The sequence below is a fragment of the Falco naumanni genome, chromosome 8 (genome assembly GCF_017639655.2).
Source record: "Falco naumanni isolate bFalNau1 chromosome 8, bFalNau1.pat, whole genome shotgun sequence".
NCBI lineage: Eukaryota > Metazoa > Chordata > Aves > Falconiformes > Falconidae > Falco > Falco naumanni.
This window is the reverse complement of record NC_054061.1, coordinates 49446269-49460650: the sequence shown is the minus strand read 5'-3', so window position 1 is coordinate 49460650 and position 14382 is coordinate 49446269. Positions and strand designations below refer to the sequence as shown.

Sequence of the window (14382 nt, the reverse complement as noted above, 5' to 3'; positions counted from 1 at the left end):
CTAATGCCACTTACATGTAGATGTCTTCAAAGCAGCAGCTTTTTGTAGATCAAATTAGTGCCTTTGACCAATGTTCTAAGTCTAAAGGGCATTATGAATATGCATGTTATTTGGAATTTGTTGCTGATTTATAGTTAAACAAAACACCCTAGGATATAAGGGTGTTTTGTTTGTTTTTTCTTATCTTAAACTTGTTAACAGTTCAATCCCAGAAGAAACAACTGTCTGCTCTATACTGGCAGTAAAAAAATTTAAGTAGCTTGCTTTTCACTCACCACTGTTACAATCAATACTGTTTGCAGCATCATGTTACCATGACATCTAGCTCAAACTGAGTATTTCAAGAGGCTTAGACTTATGTCTTAGTATATTCTTTCCTTTTCAAAATAGCCTTTCAGAAAGACACAGGCATTCAGCTGTGACCTTATATTAACAAGGTTTGTTTGTCTCTCACAGAGTCATTATTCAACAGAAGGGTGGAGGAGAAGTCCAAAGAACTCTTTTTCACACCGCTAGGCTGGCACCACAGCAATCTGGATCTGCTGAGAGAAGAGAATGGAGAGAAACAAGCCATGGAAAGACTGCTGTAAGAAACATGTAGAAAAAGGAACTTGAATATCTTGAGTTACAATTCCTGAAGCCCCTCTATCCCACCAGCTTTCAGTGGGACTTGATCTACAGTGGACAGTACAAGGAACTAAACTGCATTAAGAAAACAGCATTTTTGCAGTATATTTTGATTGCTTTTTTTCATATGAGTTTTTATATTTTGAAGTATAGGACCACAGCTGACTGTAGAACATTCTAGGCAGCTGTTCTTTCAGAGGACTTCCTGCACTGTAAATGTTAATTTTACTTCTGAAATGTGACTTCAGCTAATCACTGCTCTGTATTTTTCTCACAAGAAATCTTACTTGTTTTGCCTTTTTTACAGATCGGCTAATCACAACCACATGATGGCACTGCTTCAGCAGCTTCTGTACAATGAGTCTCTGTCGCTGTCCTGGAGGGATATCATTGTACCTGTGGTCTGCCAGGTAGTTCAAACTGTACGGCCTGATGTCAAGAACAGAGATGACGACATGGATATCCGTCAGTTTGTCCACATCAAAAAAGTAAGTTTCACACAGTGGATGTAGGGAAACAAAAGGATGCAGCTGCTGGCAGCACCCCTTGTTTGAAGGGAGGAGTCCCCTTCCTACTGCCCCCAGCATGTGCGGTGGTGTAACTGGCCAACATGGCCTTTGGGTAGGATGGGATTCTGGAAAAAGCTCTGCAGAAGAAACTTTGTGTCTGGTGAGAGATGCTTTAATGCCCTGGAGCTGACCTCTTCTTTCAGGCTGTAGGCTGCAGAAAATAGCAAAGAGCAACACCTCTGTAATGACTTGCTTCCTTTTTTGGTTTCTGCTGCTTTTGTGCTTGGATTGGAGATGTACTGAATGCTGCCTAAGTAGCTTGCAGGACTCTATGTAGCAATCTATTGCCCTGTAACTATCCATTACAGAGGACTGAACTCCTCCCATGCCAAGTAAGCCAACTTTCCTGAAGAGGAAAACTTAATTATTATGGGATGGTGCATCCAGTTCTGCCAGATGGCCTGGTGTTGGCATTGTTGAAGTGTAAGGCTGGAGTTGTGGCATGCAGTTTCTTCTGAGAGGCTGATGTGAAAGTAACATCCAAGGAGCTAGTGTGACTGTGGATCGAAGGCTTGAGTTTACTTTTCTTTGGCAAAATTCACCTTGGGAGGCTGCTTCTGTTCAGAAGCCATGTAAGAGATGAGGAGAGCCTTATGGTTCTGGTAGTAGCTCTGTAGCTTCTCTTCAGACAGCATCAGTTGTTGCTGCCTCTCCTGAAACTCCAGTTCAAAGAGCAGATGTTCAGAAGTGAAAGCTCGTTGTAGCTGTCTGCTGGTTTTGCATGCTGGTAACAGAAATGTCCACTGAAACATGTTATTCAGAAACCTGTTCCACGTTGTTTATTACTCCTGTGATTGGTTGTGACTGTAGGCGCTCCAGTCAAGTGTTTCGTGTGTTCAAATAGTAGGTAGAGGTTGGTTTGGTTTCCTTTTTTTTTTTTTTTTTTTTTTTCTTCACCCCCTCTCCCTTCTCTTTCCTTACATGTTGTTTGTTGTTAGTGGAAAGGGCATGTGCAAACGTATATGCTCCCTGTGGCCTATAGAAGTTAGCTTCCCTTATTGTCTTCCAGAGTGTACCCCCAGCTTAACAAACACGGATGTATTGGGAGGGGTGTAGAGATCCTGGAACCTAGTACTTGTTTTCATATTGTCCTTAGTTTGCCAGACTTTAAAGAAAAAGAGTTGTGTGTCCAGCATGACTGTATCTGATCTTTCATCTGATAATTGAGGGTGTAGCTGATGCTTGCGCATCAGCCACAAGAGGTATTCTGTGTGTTAGGTTTACTGCACTAGAAGTTATGGGAATGTGTAGTAGTTCTAAAAATGTTCTTTGCTTTGTTAGATTCCTGGTGGAAAGAAGTTTGACTCCATGGTGGTGAATGGATTTGTTTGCACTAAGAATGTTGCACACAAAAAGGTAATGTAGGCTTGATTGATCAAGTGCTGGCTGTAGTGCATGTAGTGCATGTTGAGGAAACAAGTGTGCTGTGATTTTCTTTCTGTGTTGTGAAGTTTCTCTTGCCACTCAGGAGGTTTGTGAACTTTATCTAGTTGAAGACCCTAAACAAGAACAGCTTTTAAAGCATTTCTTTGTCAAGCTGTGTTCTTGTAGCCTAGAGATTCTGGGGGGGGAAGCTTTCCTCATGCATGTATGGAAAAACATCCTTTCCACCCCTACCACCCCAGAAGGCATCTAATAGTTACCCTAAGTTTTAGCCCGGAAAAGGCATTTGTGGTTTGCACTTAAGACAATATAGTAATGTCAGCCTTCAAATAAGGCAGGAGGTCAAGCTAGAAGTGATCTGGATGGAGGCTTGCTCTAAAGTGTATCAAGACTTGGGGGTGAGAGTAGAAACCTCTAGCATTGCACTCTTACTGGACAGTGCTGTGAAATTCCAACAACTGGATGTTAACATCTTCATAAGAAGGAAGAATGTGTATGTAGTTGGATCTGCAGGAGGATGGTAGCTAAGACACTTTTATTTTGGGGGGTAGGGGCAGGGAATCAATCATGGGGAAGCCTGTCTTTTTTTTTTGTGTACTTTTTCCATTTCAGGTGTTTGTGGTTTTATTTTAACTATTTTTGTATCTGTCTTAGATGAACTCTTGCTTAAAAAATCCCAAAATTCTTCTGCTGAAGTGCTCAATTGAGTACCTCTACAGAGAAGAAACAAAGTTTACCTGCATAGACCCTATAGTACTTCAGGTAAGAGCATGCTTTTGTTCTTGGTTAGAACAAACAAAATGATGATCAGTGCACATCTGTTTTTTTTTCAGTGAGTGGGTTCACATAGGAAAGAAAAATTTCCTCTTCGAGCAGCTAGCAAAGAAAAGTGCTGCAGTAAATACAGTACAGACTTGTGGTCTTGTGATGAGGGGTTTTGTTATTGAGTTACATGTACTGAGAATGATCTTTTGATCCTCACAATTAAATGCAGCACTCCAGAAAATATTTTGGGTTTAATGATATGCTGTAAAAGAAATTTAGGGTTCAAAAGTCAGAGCTAGATACGGTTTAGGTGTGTGAAGAAACATTAGAAAAGTCAGTATAGCTGAGAGTTAGGTTGTAGCCGTGTTACTTCTTGTCAGGCTTGAAAAAATGGGACAACAATGAACCTAATGAAGTGACGAACTACAAAATGTTGCTTTGGAACAGATGCCCTGCCCCTGTGAGCGGGGAGGTGCCTTAAGTAAGAAAACGCTGAAATGGATTGACCTTTTCGTTAACGCACTGCATTCCTGTCTGAGAATCTGTCTTCAGGTGTTTGCCGGCATACTCATAGCAAGGGTATTTGGTGCTCTGCTGAGCTTGGGCCATAACGTTTGTTTTGGTATTTGACTATTTCCTTAGCATGTATTTAAGACCATTTCTGTTTGGGGGTTGTTAGACAGGATTGCAAGTGTGAAAGCTTTTGCAATGGAACTTGTCTCTGCCTAGTGAGTTGGTTTTCTAGTAAAAGCTTAAGCTGAGACTTGTCCGTTGTCTGAATGGGGTAGAAGTATCTATGGTACTTTAAAAATATTGGTCTCTGATTATTAGTCTGCTTCGTAACTACTTTATATATATCATAACTACTTGTGTATCTGCATGAAAGTCCTAATGGACAGAAAATGCTAGTGAAATAGTAGTTCAGTTGAGAAGGTTAGCTTCTGGCATAACTTTTATCTTTGCTACCCTAATGTGAATGTTTGTGTACTGAGGAGCTGGCAAACTGGTTTTGTGGTGTCTTTCTCTGGCATGGAAGTTTTAAAACCTGACTGATGTGAGCTACAATAACACAGTTGAGAATACCTGGCTTGGGAAGCTGTATAGCAGTGTAGGCCTTCAGTTCTGACGGAGTTGCAGGCCTGCTTCCTCTTTCCGTGCATGGTAATAAAAGTGCGTGGGGAACAGTGAGATGAAGCCAGAAAGCGGGCTTCATCTTCTAGCCCCAGAGAGATTAGAAGAACAAATTTACAGTGTGCAGCATTTGGGATCCCACTCCAGAAGCACTGTCCCCAAGTGCAGATTGAGGGACCGACGCTCTGTGTATAGGTTGTAGGGGTGTAGAGCATCGGCATACTCTTCATGAATGGAAGTGTCCCTGACTGCCAGCACTCAACATTAGCATGTATCTAAAAATGGAGAACGTAATGTTGCAAACAGCTTTGGTTTAGGATGCTCTAATTCTAGCACCTTTTGAGCATAAAGCCTTTTTTCCATGTAAGGAGATAGGTGCATATATGCATGTTTGGATTCTGCTGCAAGTCTCTTACTTCAGGCTGTCATTGGACTATATCCTCGTGCGCAATTAGTGTATAACAAATTACTGTAAACTGGATGTTGTGCTGTGGGGGTGGGGGAAATGGGCACAATGGGCAACTGACAGTGCTTTCTGGATAGCGAGTTTCCCTCCTTATAGGAAAGGTCCATATATATATATGAGTAAGTAGTATTAAACATTTAAGTGGCGTTTTTCAGAGGGGTTTGCAGTAGTTAACTGCCAAACTTTGTTCCTGTCTGCAGGAAAGGGAGTTCTTGAAGAACTACGTACAGCGCATAGTTGATGTCAGGCCTAATTTGGTCCTTGTTGAGAAGACTGTGTCCCGCATTGCTCAGGACATGCTCTTGGAGCATGGTATCACTCTGGTCATCAATGTCAAGCCGGTGAGCATTTCCTGTCAGACTGGGCCTTGTGTTGGATCTCTGTATTTTCTTCTTACAGCAAGCTCCCTGGAGAAAGCGTAGAGTTTTCTTATTTTCTTCTCTAACTAAACCTGAGCTCTTTTTTGATAGTACTTCTCTTCCAAGGAGATAAACCAGGCAAACCTAGCGAATGCCTTTTCCTCAGCTCTTCACAGCTGTTCTGCTGTGTCCTTGCTTGGTAGGTCCTTGTACCCTGGCTTGACTGTAGTTAACTCTGACACCTATTTGTGGCAGATATCCTGCATGGGTCCTCACTGGTCGCCAGAGAGCCTCTCTGTCCCTGTGAGACAGGGTACAGACAGCCAAACAGAGCAGCTGTGGGAGTTGGCTGAGCTCCTGATAGCCAGCCCTGTGCTGACGGCACTGTACCTCCTGGAGCTCTTTTCACTTCAATAGATCCAGACGTCTCCGAGGAAGGGCACAATCTTAACTTCTCACCAGAAATATTTACCCAACTGCTTTTCTAAGATTCTAGTATATTGTGGGTGTGTGTTTGTGTGACTGGGTTTAACCCCGAGTTTGCATCTCAGTGAGAAGCTTCCTGGATCACTCTGGCTTTTTGTTGGTTGGTTGGGTTTTTTAGAGCAAGCTAAGGATGCTAGTGTCCTCTTTGCACCGTAGATTCTTACTGTTCTTTCCACTTTCACAGCAAGTGTTAGACCGGGTAAGTCGAATGACCCAGGGAGACTTAGTGATGTCAATGGATCAACTGTTGACCAAACCACGTTTGGGAACCTGTCATAAATTTTATATGCAAGTTTTTCAGTTGCCCAATGGTGAGTAAAGATTGATGTGTCTTAGCTTGTGTGTGTGAAAGGATAAATGCTTGCTCCTCTTAATTAGACCTGAACTGTTGGTTGCCTTGTGTGATCAAGTATTATCCTTCTTGCTCTTCTTTCTTTACTTCTGTTAGATCTTGGAACTACAGTGAACTGGCTGCAGACACAAAAGCATGATCTTACTAAGATGAGACGTACCAGACTTTAATTAGGCTGGCTTCTTTCTTCCAGACTGGTTTTTCTCTTTCCACCACTCTGGAGCTTGTCTAGTCCAACTTCCTGTTTTGAACAGGAAGGATTAATTTCAGTGCAGGATCAGATTTCTCAGGTCTTTGTCAGCCAACTATTGAAAATACTAGAGAAGAGAGATTTTGTAGCCTGTCTGGGCATCGGTTCAGTTGCTTAATCACTTTGCCATAAAGAATTCTTCTACACAGAAACAGAGAATCTTTTGGGGTCTCTTCCAACCCAGGCTGTTCTATGATTATCTGGTCCAGCCTTAACATATCCAATGAAAATTTGCCTTGTTGCAATTTGTGTGCACTGCCCCTTGTTCAGTCATTGTGTACCTTTGAGAAATCAGATTTCTTTGTAACCCCCTTTAGGCAATGGAAGTCTGCAAAGGAAAAAATGCTGTTTCTGGTTACTAGTGATACTGGCACACATAAATTCTATTGACACATATCTTTGCGGAGATGCAGTCTTGGCATCACTTCCACTTTTTCCCCATGCCCTCTCCCAGGCTTTAAATTGCACTCAAAATCTTGCAGGCTTTTGACTTGTAAAGATGAGCAAATATGCCTGGAAGGATAGTGGTTCTTTTGCTTCATGGCTGCAGAATCTACACTGATCTTAGAATACACTGTTTAGGCCAACATGTTTCACGTGGCCTTCACTTGGAGTTTACGATGATTTGTTTTACCAAGCAGGAGAAGTTTTTATAGCGAATGCTTGTTATGTTTGCAAAAATAAGTTATTTCAGTACAGTGCTGTGATTTTCTGCAGCTGGGTTGTGCTACCAATGTTACTTGCTCTTAGTTTCTGTTACGGTCTCTTCAGTGTGTGAGAACTATAGCTAACCTGCTCTTAGGTGTCATCCAAATTCTTACAGGTTTTTGGGTGTCTTTTTGTTGGTGGTTTTTTTTTTTTCCCCCTTCTTTTAGATCAGACAAAAACCCTGATGTTCTTCGAAGGGTGTCCCCAGCACCTGGGTTGCACTATCAAGTTGTGTGGTGCTGCAGAGTATGAGTTGGCCCGTGTGAAGGAGATCCTGATCTTCATGGTCTGTGTGGCTTATCATTCCCAGCTGGAAATCTCTTTCCTTATGGATGAGTTTGCCATGCCCCCTACTCTGACCAAAACCACCTCCTTTCACTCCCTTATTGAGGAGCCAGGAGATGAAAATGAACAACAGAACCTCTTCAGTGGTGATGATTTCAGCACAGCCGTTGGAGACATTGAACTAACCTCTGAAAAGCTGCCTGTGATCTCTGAGTCTGTGTCCTCTAATGAGGTCAGCATGCTTGAACAAAGAGGTTTATTTGAGAGAGGCGATCAAGAGAATAGTCAGCTGGCAACAGCATCCTCAAAACAGCAAGAGCACCACAAAGCGGAGTTGCCATTTCCAGTGTTCAACTCTGTACCTCCAGCAATACCTGAAACATCCCTGCTGCCTCTCCATGGCATGGATCAGCACTTGGTCACTCTGGATGGCCAGACATTAGAGCCTCTTCAACAGGCAGATGATCTGCAGGAGTCCAAGAGTCAGATGAGAGTCTTCAGAGACCCCCTCCAGGATGATACTGGTTTATATGTCACGGAAGAGGTAACTTCTTCTGAGGACCGTCTCAAGACTTACTCGGCAGCATTCAAGAAGGAGTTGAAAGATGTCATTCTCTGTATTTCTCCTGTACTGATGTTTCGCGAACCGTTTCTTTTGACTGAAAAAGGCATGAGGTGTCCTGCCCGGGAATACTTCCCTGAGCAAGTTTATTGGTCTCCTCTCCTCAGTAAGGAATACAAGGAGTTGGAGAGCAGAAGAAAGAGACAATTATTGCGGGATCTCTCTGGGCTACAAGGGATGAATGGGAGTATCCAAGCCAAGGCTATCCAAATCTTACCTTCTCATGAGTTGGTTAATACTAGAATAGCAGAACATCTAGGTGATAGCCAGAGCTTAGCCAGAATGCTTGCTGACTATCGGGCCAGAGGAGGGAGAATACTACAGAAAAGCACAGATCCCTTTGCCCAAAGTAAGGATGTGTCTAGTGTCCCTACTGGAAAAACTGGGTGTAAAATTGAAGAGGATGAGAAAGGACTGGCTCAGAGTGAATCCTCATGGTCTCATAAGGTAAGATTAAAAGCTGTGCTGCTGAAAACTCAGATTACGTCAGTTTCTCCTGTAGTGTCTGATATTAAATGTTAAAGCAGAGCAGATTTAATTTGCTTGTGAGGTTTTATTTGGTTGTCTTTTTTTGTTGTTGTTGTTGTTGTTTTGTTTTGGGTTTTTTTGACTGGGTCAAAACTGCATTTTAGATTGCAGTGCTCTGGACAAGCCAATACAACCAGGGACTATGTGGATATAAGAAAGCAGAACAAGAGACTGATTGCAAAATTTTCCTGAGAAGGGAAGAGATAGTGAAACACTACTTCAAATCATATATAAAGTCAGCCTGGAGTCAGTGTAGTACATTGCCTGTTCAGCTCAGCTGTACATGACTGATTTCTGGAAATGAGTACATGAAGGGAGAGCGAACTTAAAGAAGTTTCTGAAACTGAGCTTTCTTGCTGCTGATATTGGTGATTTCCAGAAGTGTAATGTTTGCATCTTCAGAGGTTTTATTCCATGGAAACAGCAGTGGGCTCTGATTACATTGAAGTATTAGATTGTTTGTAAAAGTTCGGGTGATCTGAAGAAATCTGAGAATCTCATAAGGGATTGCAGGAAATCTTTTGAAATTTCAAAGCAAGGCAGTATGTGCTTGTAATCAAAATATTTAAAGTTTTTGGAAACTGCCATGAAAACAACTAACTTCTATCTGAGGAAAAGGATCTTGGGACTTTAACTGCAAGCCATTCAGGGAAAAAGTCTATGAACGTGAGTGAGATAGTCAAACATTTTAATTGCTGAGCCAGTCAGTTCTCAAGTTCATGAGCAGAAGTCGCTTTTTAATTGGTGCTTAAACGTAAATCTGTGTAGCTTCACAGGCCATAATCTTAGAAACTGTAAGACAAGCCTTTGCTCTGGATCAGACTGGTTCATGCTGTTTTAAATTTATTCAGTGATCAAAGAAAAGTATTTGGTAACTTCATAGTTGTGTGGGGTGTGGAAGGGGGAACAGCTTTATTCCAGCAGCAGCGTGGTAAATCTCTTCACGAGGACAGAAAGTTGGAGTCTTTCTGTAGCTGGAATGAGTAATTGAGGCATAATATATTGGCTGAGTTTTGACTCTGACATGTCCTAAACTGTACAGTGCTTTGGAGACTCTAGATCTTTGTCTTGGGGCTTTTGTTGTTTTTTGTTTCCTTTAGCTTTCCACGCACAAAAGCGTATGCATTGGTTTCATTATGCATGTTAGTTATGCTGTTCTAAAAACTGCAGGTAGCCATTATACATGGTACAAATCGACCTGAAGCTCAGAGATAATGCAAGGTTAATCTGTACAAAAGGAGCAAGCAGAGACTCATGTTTAAATAAAACTACTAGAGTAGCATTTTGTTGTTGGGAGTTCTGTGTTCTGGTCTCTGTAACCAGTAAATAAGTTGTTTTCTCTCTGTCAGGTGGATTGCCTGAGTCCAGTAAACCATCAGAGGCTCTGTGTTCTCTTCAGTAGCTCTTCTGCTCAGTCCAGCAATGCTCCAAGTGCCTGTGTTAGCCCCTGGTATGAAAACGACTCCTCTACAACTTGTATAGTTGCTTTTTTTTCTTTTTTTTTTTTTTCTTCCCAAATCAAGGTCAGTGTTTGCCTTATATAGCAGTATTTCTTTGAGGGCTCCTTGGTAGGTTGTGCCCATCCTGTAACAGGAACTGTTGCCAAAGTAACTTTATCTTGCCGGGTTCGGTGGATCCAGAGCAGTATACCATAGCCCTTGTAATCCCCAGGGCATGAATGAAAAAGCCCAGCCTAAACCAGAATGCTTTAGTTAGTCCTTTCACTGCAGAGTAATAAATGTGTGGGGAGGGCACTGCATGAAGTCTTGTGGGGAAGAGTTAGTGTATATAAACACAGAAGAATGTCCAAGCCCCAAAACAAACCTTGAGGGAATCTCAGAATACTTCTAGATTGTATTATCTGAGAGTGCCGTTTTAATATATTATTAACTTTCTCATATTATAGTCAGTGGCATTAAGAATTTCCAGTTTAGGGGGCTGTAACTTGTTAATTGTGTGCAACTTATGACATGCTTTTAGCTCTGTTAAATGGGACAAGTCTTGGGGTTTCATCATCTAGCTCAGGTGAAAATATAGAGGTGGCTCACTTACAAGAAAAGGTCTAGACTTGCTGTAAAAGCTTAGGAATGAACCAAAGAAGGTGGGGATAAGCCTACGGAACAGCAACAGTAAGAGGATGTAAATTACTGATATTAGAGATGTCTGAATTGTGACACTTCAACTGATACACATTTTAAATGGCTTGATCCCCTCAGGTTCTGAGAAAACAAAAGTTGCTATTGAGTTTTCTGGAAGAATAAAGTTTTCTTAAGGTTTTTTTCATCTTCTGGTTGTACCGTTTTTGTCACTGTTTAAATGTTAGTGTTTGAGGCTTCAAGCTCTCTAGACTTCTGTGCATAGATATTGTTGAAAATGATCTTTAGAAGTGCGGTTGAATTGTATTTGACTTTTAAATGTCAAGTTGAAAGTTGTTCTTGTAAGACTCTGATCTCATTGTTAACAAACTTGACAGCAGGGATCTAAGGAAGGGTAGCCAAGAGGAAAAAAAGCCTTTGAAGGTGTACAGGGCTGACAAAAAGCTAGCAGCAGGTGTATATCTGTGCAGCTAAAGGCTATTGCACAGCTAACAGTGGCAATATCCACCCTCTAAAGCTTTTCTCTCTCTGCTTTAGGATTGTGACCATGGAATTCTATGGGAAAAATGACCTGACTCTAGGGATTTTTCTGGAGCGCTACTGTTTCAGGTGAGGAGGAACTTGTTCTAAGTCTCATTCTAAACAAAACAAAAGCTTTTGATCGCTGTGTGAAGTCGACCTGTTGCCCTCTTCACTGACTCCCGGTGCACTCAGGACAATAGCATGCAAGTCTGCAGAGCCAGATGTGTCCTAGTAAAGCTTACCACTTAAATCTGTGGCTCCCTTTGTATTATCATGCTGCAGTGAAATAGGAACAGGATGTAAGAATTCGCTTACTCATGCTCATACCTTACAAGCAAATACATCCACAGCTTTCCCACTTTGTTCCTGTCCCTTTTATTTCCTTTAATGAGCAGGTGAAACAGATTATGAAACAAGACTTGTAAGTTCATAAAGACGGATGTGTGCACTCAGCGCTTTCTTGTAGCGATCAGGGCTTTGAGGGCCTAGTTAATAGTCTGAGCATGTATTCCAAGTGGCTGTTTTCCAAGGGAAACAACTGTACTGATGACAGTTTTCTGAGGTTCCTATTTGAACTTAAATACAAGTTCTGGGGAAAAAAACTACTCTTCTAGTGTTATCTGAACATCTCAGAGTAAGGCATTGTGTTATTTGCAAGGTGGCTAAGGTAAATAGTCCAGAAGACCTTTAGCCCTGGCAGAGTACTGTGTAATTTATTTCATCTGACAGAGGTGCACGTTGTTATGTTTCAGTAATAACCAGTACTGCCAGAACACCACACAGAGTCTCAGCAGGCTGTGAAACTGGATGGGTATCCTGTGGCTCCTCAAAAGACAAGATTACTCAGTTTTCTCCATTGGTCACTTGCAGTAGCAAAATGCTCTTAACGTTCAGCCTTCCCTGGAGGAACAAGTAATTTTCCTTGTGCTGACCACTGAGCAGGAGGGGCTTAGCTGCCCACTTCTGAGTTCTTGTTTCTCTCTGCTGACCAGCTGGTGTGTGCTAAAGCAAATGCTTCTCAGTCTCCGTAGTTTCAGGAATTAAAATTCTTTCCTTCACCCCTGCAGTGTAAGCAAGGAGGATCTGGGCTCTTTTGGGCTCTTTCTGCCTTTTTGTGAAGAATTCCTATTTCACTTTGGTACCTAAACGATTCGGCTTTTATTTTTCGGATGTCAGTCTCTCTTCCCTGACCTAAAAGAAACCCATCCAAAGAAAGGTCATGGGTTTTTCTGTTCAGAGAGGTTAGTTATATGGCACTATTTTGCTCACCTCTTCCTTAAGGAGCTGAAATGTTACCATTCTGAAGACTCTTTGGCACATCTTTGTCCTCAGTAGCCTTTGCTGTGGTGCACTGCCAAAGTTGTTTTCTAATTTGGTGCCAAGCACTTCCAGGTGCTTGATCCCTCTTTTGTGGACTATATGGAATATGTTGGTAGAAAGCGATACATTGTAAAAAGATTGTGATGGCAACCAGTGTCTAGTCACTGCTTTTGGGACCTATACATTGCTGGCAAGGGAACTTCCCTACATGCTATTTTAAATGACTACAGTTCACACTGCCTAAACACTAGCCTTCACTAGAGGCTTTGGAGACTTTTACAGGAAAGATAAATAGCACTGTGATATTAAAAGGCACCTTAGATATGTTGAATCAGTTCTTCAGCAGTACCTAGCATATGATCATTCATAAGTATTTCCATTTCTCTGCATAAGGCCTTCCTACCAGTGCCCCAGCATGTTCTGTGAAACACCAATGGTGCACCACATTCGTCGCTTTGTTCACGGGCAAGGCTGTGTGCAAATTGTGTTAAAGGAGCTGGACTCCCCGGTCCCTGGGTACCAGCACACCATTCTGACTTACTCCTGGTGTAGACTGTGCAAACAGGTAAGGATGTGAATTTAAGAATCATCGCTGTTCCAATTTAATGTTCCTGTTGTGGCTGGCCCTGTACTTTCTGACACATGGAAAAAATGGCGTTGCCCTTGTAGAGGTGAAGAGTATGGTCCCTTCCCTGCAGTGAATCGGGACGAGTGTCAGAGGAATGCGTGCATGGGGAAGGGCAGACACTGAGACCTGCTGGCTTAGTAATTGGCTAAAACCACTTGGTATTCTTTGATCTGCTATGAACTGGACAGTGCAGTGTGGCCATGCGGTGTCTAGACTTCCTTTAGCAGTTATTAGAAAGTAAGTAAAATCTTCATTAGAGGAATGATAAATTGCTTTAAAAACCCACAAGATAGTAAGATTCTGTATTGTCTGAAACTTGCTCTGTAATTTAGCTAAAAAAACATTACCAACTGGATACTTACTTCAAGCTAAACATTGCAAAACTTGAGAGCCTTCAGAGGGATGAGAAATAAAACAATAAAAAAAGATTCATGTAGTGCCTGAAATGCAAAACATCTCAATTACCCATGTGGATGACTCAATTCACATACTTACACCGGCTTAAACGTGGCTGTTGGATTTAATGATACCTGGAGGAAGTTAATGTAATTGCTGAAGGCAAGCCCTACACGGCTGTATATACGCTTGTTCTCTAACCTTTCATTTCTGTGTGCTCATGTAAACACTAATATGTTTGTGGCTATTAAGTATATATAAAGCAATTGGCTACTATAAGCTTGCAAGCACTGCTGAAGTTGAAATACATTGCAGAGCAATACCAGTGTATTTGTAGCTGAAGAATCACTGGGGGAAAAGTATATGATGAAACCGCTGCTGCTGGCTGGGTTGCTGGAAATTGTCTCTATGCAGGGAAATAGCATTTGAGAGATAAGTCTCTCTCAAGGTTATGTTTGGAGTCCCCCAGCTTAGCAGCTGTCATCATCAACTAGCAGCTGTTGTTTATCCAATTGATTTTTAACTATGTGTTAGCCTTAGCTTTGCATAAATGCTATCTTTGTTGTTGTTTAGTTTGTTTCGGGCCATGGGTACTTGTGGTACTAGAAATACTAGATTACTGGCTAGGTTAGCCTGTCCTTAATCTTGGTGGCAGGATGAAATTAAAACACTTGGCTTTCAATTTTTCAGGTGACACCTGTTGTTCCTCTTTCTAATGATTCCTGGTCTATGTCTTTCGCAAAATACCTTGAGCTGCGATTCTATGGGCACCAGTACACTCGGAGGGCCAATGCCGAGCCTTGTGGTCATTCCATTCACCATGACTATCACCAGTATTTTTCCTATAATCAGATGGTGGCATCTTTCAGGTGAGGTCCACTGCTAAAAA

The 14382-nt window shown here is 41.9% G+C and overlaps 1 protein-coding gene across 9 annotated transcripts in view; it reads left to right on the top strand.

Moving 5' to 3' along the window:
• Positions 1-14382, top strand: part of PIKFYVE (phosphoinositide kinase, FYVE-type zinc finger containing) — a 69513-nt gene that overhangs the window by 35355 nt on the left and 19776 nt on the right. For all 9 annotated transcript variants that reach the window (XM_040603786.1, XM_040603784.1, XM_040603783.1 and 6 more), the window contains 11 exons: positions 457-586; positions 935-1115; positions 2478-2552; positions 3234-3341; positions 5142-5282; positions 5971-6097; positions 7264-8450; positions 9881-9981; positions 11165-11236; positions 12863-13034; positions 14184-14362. In XM_040603786.1, the coding sequence (XP_040459720.1) occupies positions 457-586; positions 935-1115; positions 2478-2552; positions 3234-3341; positions 5142-5282; positions 5971-6097; positions 7264-8450; positions 9881-9981; positions 11165-11236; positions 12863-13034; positions 14184-14362 (2473 nt within the window). The remainder of the gene's footprint in view (positions 1-456; positions 587-934; positions 1116-2477; positions 2553-3233; positions 3342-5141; positions 5283-5970; positions 6098-7263; positions 8451-9880; positions 9982-11164; positions 11237-12862; positions 13035-14183; positions 14363-14382) is intronic.